Source organism: Cibotium barometz, chromosome 55 (assembly GCF_041138505.1).
Source record: "Cibotium barometz isolate CiBa-2024 chromosome 55, ASM4113850v1, whole genome shotgun sequence".
NCBI classification, from domain to species: Eukaryota; Viridiplantae; Streptophyta; class Polypodiopsida; order Cyatheales; family Cibotiaceae; genus Cibotium; species Cibotium barometz.
The window spans coordinates 22,905,129-22,910,960 of NC_141100.1; the positions used below are offsets into that span (position 1 = coordinate 22,905,129).

General features: G+C 37.3%; 1 protein-coding gene across 1 annotated transcript; it reads right to left on the bottom strand.

Annotated features, from left to right (window-relative positions):
* Positions 1-3,427: 3,427 nt before the first annotated feature.
* LOC147607515 (uncharacterized) lies at positions 3,428-5,585 on the bottom strand. Its single transcript, XM_086790730.1, has 2 exons — positions 4,970-5,585; positions 3,428-4,113 (listed from the first exon to the last, which is right to left on the bottom strand). Exons 1-2 carry the CDS (start codon positions 5,206-5,208, stop codon positions 3,561-3,563), a joined length of 792 nt encoding a protein of 263 aa, XP_086646856.1. The 5' UTR covers positions 5,209-5,585; the 3' UTR covers positions 3,428-3,560.
* Positions 5,586-5,832: the final 247 nt, after the last annotated feature.

The following is a 5,832-nucleotide window of genomic DNA, read 5'->3' on the forward strand; positions in this document are numbered from 1 at the left end:
CAACAAGATGAATACATTTTGTATTCTCACTGAGTGACTCAGTTAATAAGTGGGTTGCAAAATATGAAGAGGTAAGAAGGATGGAGGAAGGATGAGAGAGGAAGAGAGACATGCTTTTAGGAGGCGACATGGAAGATGTGTGGTGTTTCCACCCAACCTTGTTCAACTTCCGAAGGATCATAACATTGATTATAGTATATAAGGAGATGGAGAAGGTGGAAAGACATGGAGAGGAGGTTTCTGAAGAGGAAGGGGAGTATGCAAGATGATTTCTACAAAATGCAAGTGTGTCTCTACATCTCTTCTCAATATGAAACTTTAATTTTATATAGTTATCATATATATTGTTTATTTGGTGTTTTTTGTAATTTACCATTTACAATGCCATGTGGTCCCAAGGAAAGAATTTTTGCACAAGGAGAATTGAGTCTGATAGAAATACACAAGATTGTGGAGTTATGGCAAGTTTTGATGAGCAAGTAGATGGGAGAAAGCTTGATTATTATGGCATGATTGAAAATATCATCAAGACTAGATATAGGATATTCAATATCTTGAAATGGTCAAGGATGTGGTGTGCCATGGTCCTTAAGCCACTTTGAGAAGGCATCCAAGTGGGATCATGGAAAATGACAACAAAGTTTTGGCAATAGGAGGACACCTTCACACTACCTCGACATTGTGAACAAGTATACCATTATTAAAAGTGACTAATTCCATAATTACATTATATGTTCATGCTTAATACTTGGTCCCCAGCTTGTTGTTAATAGGTTATGTTTTAACTAGACATGCATGCCAAGAAGTGGTGGTATGTCATAACAAGTTCCTCCTTGTTCAAAGACTATTTTCCAAGATGAAGATATTCAATATCTCATGAAAGAGATGGGAGTACAAGATGGACACGTCGAGGTCTGAGTGGAAGATCAAGAGCATGTTCACATAGAATTCTAGGATGCAAATGTCGATGTGAGAAAATGGAAGATGTAGAGTATGAGTTATCACCTACCAATGTAGGTGAAGGTGTCCCATGCACAAATGCACCAGATGATGATATTGAAGGTGATGATGGTGATATTGATCATGATGTAGAGACCACCACTAGATGACGATATTGAAGGTGATGATGGTGATATTGATCATGATGTAGAGACCACCACTAGTAGTGGTTTAGATCTATTTGTTGACATCGTAATTTCCATGGATGGGGATATGGATGTAGAGATACACTCATTTGCATGTATGGATCTAATTCAAGACACGGTCGGCATGAGACATCTAGTACATGTGCTTCTATTCATATATAAGTAATGATGAATTTGTTTAATGATCTCATCTTTCCTTGTTCGACAATATATGGCTCATTTAACTCACCTTAATTCTTTGTCACCATCTTTCTAAACTCCGCCTAACTCTTTTAACTCACCCCAATTAGAGATCATCAAGATCGATCTCATCGTCTTGGGAACAAGGAAGTGTGGGTCATTGACAAAAACATCAAAGTTTAAAAAAACCCTTATTTTGGCTCTCTAATTTTTTAAAAAAGTGGACTCTACACCTGGCTAATAGCTTGACTACTGGCTAGGCTAATGACCTGGCTACTACTGTCCCAGTACATAGCCGAGCGAGGCTCACCTAGCTATCATCTTGTCATTGTTTCCCGACTAACCCTCCATTGTGTTATAGTGTATTAAATGCTAAAGATGAGATGAAAAAAAACATGTTTATGTATATTTGAACCTTAAGGAAACTATTTTTAATAGATAAACTACAAAAATATATTAATAAATTAAGTTAAGCCTTATATTATTATGTTTGCAAAGTGGTAAGTACTTCTGAGTTAAAATGAAAGTTATAGATAGAACACCATATTGGGGAATATGGGAATTTCCCACAAGTTTGGGACACGTGGTCAAAAGTTTGGATTAACCATAACTTGAACACCACTAATCCAAAATGAGCGCTTTATAGCTCTTTAGATTCCATTTTTCAAGTGCTTTCCAACGATAGGTCATATGATAGGGTTTTGAGAAACTTACAAACATGTTATCCATGTCCCCTTTTTTAAGTATTCAAAAATGGGAATTGGGAAATTCCCAAATTCACTAATATGGTGTTATAGTGTCTACCTGTCCAAATTTGGGGCAAGCCTTGTACACTAAATTTGTGCATGAAAAAGTTTTTTAATGCAACTATATTATCACTTGCATGAGACCATAGGTAGTGTTTTATTGAAGACTAGAAAATGAAATTGATTAACTAGATGAGATAGTTCATTTAGTGTGTAAAATTTACCTATTTTTTCCTTTAAAAAGTTACAAAACAATGCTCCTGTGAAAGGCACTCTTAGCTTTCAACCACCCTAGGACCACCTCTATATTGGCCCTTGATATGCCTAGCATGCTTTTGATCATAATAAGAGTCAAAGAAGATTGATAACACATCGTTCATTCGGCTAAAGGATAAGAGTCCATAAATAGTCATCACTTAACAAAGTACATAATCCAAGATTGGCAACAAACCTGTTATCAACTAGTACAACAAGGTCAAAAAGTGGCAATCAACACAAGCATGTTATGAAAAGTTTACTACCCAAAGGTACATTCCAATATCCTTAAAATTTTAATCCTTCAACACTATCTTAAAAAATAAGTTGAATGCCAAGGGAAAAGTGAGGTGTCACACCTTATCTACACTCCAATCTTTTTAATACCCTTGGAGGAAAGTCTACTTAAGAAAGTGTAAGCTAGAAGGGGTTTCTTTTCAATGGACTTACAAGAGATATCACATTATATATGAAAATTGTTAAGTTGATCTTAGATAGCTAAGGTAAAATCCCTAGTATTCATAGCAAGGAACACAATAATTGTTTTTGCGACTAACAGGAATCTACAAGAAGATGGGGAAACCAAAAGCTTAATTTTCTAGCATGTGGCACTATAACAAGTTTATACCACCCATGAAATCATAGAAGACATAGCAACACCTTGAAAGTTCAATCAACAGTAAAGGAAACATGAAAGGTCATGCATAGAAAGGTTATCCGAGGAGGCATACACTCTGTAAATAGTACATAAAAGATGCAAACATCATGGAAGTAATTGCTACATAAAAATGACATTCTTAATCTGAATAGTACATAAAAGATGTAAATATCGTGGAAGTAATTACTACATAAAAATGACATAGTTAATCTAAATAGTACATAAGATGCAAACATCATGGAAGTAATTGCTACATTAAAATGACATAGTTAATCTACATAGTACATAAGATGCAAACATCATGGAAGTAATTGCGACATAAAAATGACATTCTTAATCTAAATAGTACATTAAGATGCAAACATCATGGAAGTAAGTGCTACATAAAAATGACATTCTTAATCTAAATAGTACACGAGATGCTAACAACATAGAAAAACGGATTAAAGGAAATGGCACTCTTAATCTTAATGTATACCCATGATCAACCTTAAAGAGCCGGGGGTAATTAGAAGTGTTAGCATGGGGCATAAGGAAGCCTTAAGCAAGAAACCTTTAGGAACTAAGTGGAGAAGCTTAGCAAAGAACGTCTGCGAGGAGCTTATATCTACGATTGATGGCCCTGGGAGGGCTTAAATGGAGCTCTCGTTTAGCAGTCTGTCTGGTCCATCTATTGAGGGCCGAGCTACCTTTGTTGATAGCATGCAGCCTCTCGTCTGCTACAAGATCATCGCCATTATGGCTGCAATTGCGCTGGCGCTTCGCCATGTTTCCTCTCCAAGCAAAGCTTCTTTTCTCTGCGCAATTCGATGGACTTCCTGTGTATCGATCACAACACTGGTTTTGCTGCAGTGTTGCAGCCTCCTCACCACCCACAATATCAGTATTCACTGGAATTATATGGTGGCACTCTGCTATCTGCAGCAAGTACTCAAAAGCCTTTGTATGCTTTTTTACCTGCAGTCTTTGATCATCTTCTAACGCTTGTAAAGTCCCAGGCTTTAATAATTCTGTCTCCCGCCTGTAATTATTGATATCACATGCTTCTGATAGCTCTTCCGCAGGCAAACACCAGTTGCAAATGGACGCCTCGGGACCCATTTTATGAGGGTAGGTACTGCTGCAATAACTGAATTACAAAGACACGTAATTAATTAATCACAACCCATTATTATTTCTATGATTTTGCCCTCCATGCATTCATCATTATTTTTACAAAACCCATTATTATTTCTATGATATTTTTCTCCATGCATTTCATCATTATTTTGAGCAAATTAAATGTACTTTGAAGGTATTTTTTTAGTAACTGAATTACAAAGACAAGTAACTAATCACAACCCATTATTTTTGTAATATTGCTCTCCATGCATTTATTCAATATTTTATGCAGATTAAACTACTTGCAAAGGGATTTTTTAATATCAAATCATTTATAGGATCAAGTGTTTACATGCATTTTCTTGGGGGGGGAAAACGTGTCAACAGGTATGGAAATTTAATTGGATTTCAGAGTCAAAAAGGAAAGATACAGGCAAAATAAAAACCCATAAACATTGCCGGCCAGATCTGCATGTTTGCAAACTTAAAGCCAAAATTTATTGGATAGATAGTCTCTAATATGAAACTGAGAAGGCTGAAAGATGCTAAAGATTCCATAATCCAGACGTCTTATGATAATAACAGCCTTAATCCAGACGTCTTATGATGATAACAGCCTTAATTACACTGAGTTAAGGATACAAATAAGGGTAAGTAATCAATTTTTAATAGGTACAAATAAAGGGTGAGTGATTAATTAATGAGTAGGTAAAAGAACCTTCATGAAACTGGGGTATAGGAGTAAAAACCTCAATTAAACTGAGGTAAGGGAGAACCTTAAATAAACTGAGATACAGTAGTGATAAGAAATTAAATTACTGCAATAAGAAGTTTAGATAAACTGAGTTATATGCAGGGAGAGGGTAATTAGTGAGTTGACTTACGTGTGTTGATATCTGTGTGAGCAAATGAGACACTTAAAGAGATGATGGGCTAAACCCACATCCCCGCACATGCTGCACTCCTGCAGTGAGCAGCTGGAGCTCTCCTCACTTGTACATATCTGCAGCTCTTTCTCCTCACTAATGATTGTGAGGCCTTCATAATTATTAAGGTTAATCACGTCATGATCTCCACCACTCTCTTCACACAGCTTAATCATGGTGTGGCTAGAGTCCGCCATGTCTGGAAGACTACGATTAAGAGCAGAGAGAGGCTCTCTAGACGCAGATTTAGTGCTAATTCAAGGGCGACTGATGGCTCTTATGCAGATAATATGAGAGATTATTTGAGGTTGGAGACATGGGGGGGTGCAAATGGTCATGATGGTGGAGAGAGAGAGAGAGAGAGAGAGAGAGAGAGAGAGAGATTGCAAATAAAAGTGAGGTGTGATGTAATAAGGAGATCTTCCAGCTGCAAGACCTAGAGTTTTGAATAGAATGTGAACCAACCGCAGAGGACAAACATAAATGATGTATGCGGCCAGGTTTTAGTATGAAACATGAAGGAAGGAAGTAAATGGTTTTGTTCGAGAAGAGAGAGAGGGGGAGAGAACTAGCCCGTATGTGAGAGAGAGAGAGAGAGAGAGAGAGAGAGAGAGAGAGAGAGGTGGGTTATAGGGGGTATGTGTGTGTGTGAGAGAGAGAGGGGGGGGAGGGGGAGGTGGGGACAGAAGCAAAACATAGGGTTAATGTGTTGCATGCATGTGTGAGAGAGAGAGTTTGTGAGACAATGTAGAGAGAGAGAGAGAAAGGAGGGGTGTGAGAGAGATAGAAAGAGAAAGGAGGGGTGTGAAAGAGATAGAAAG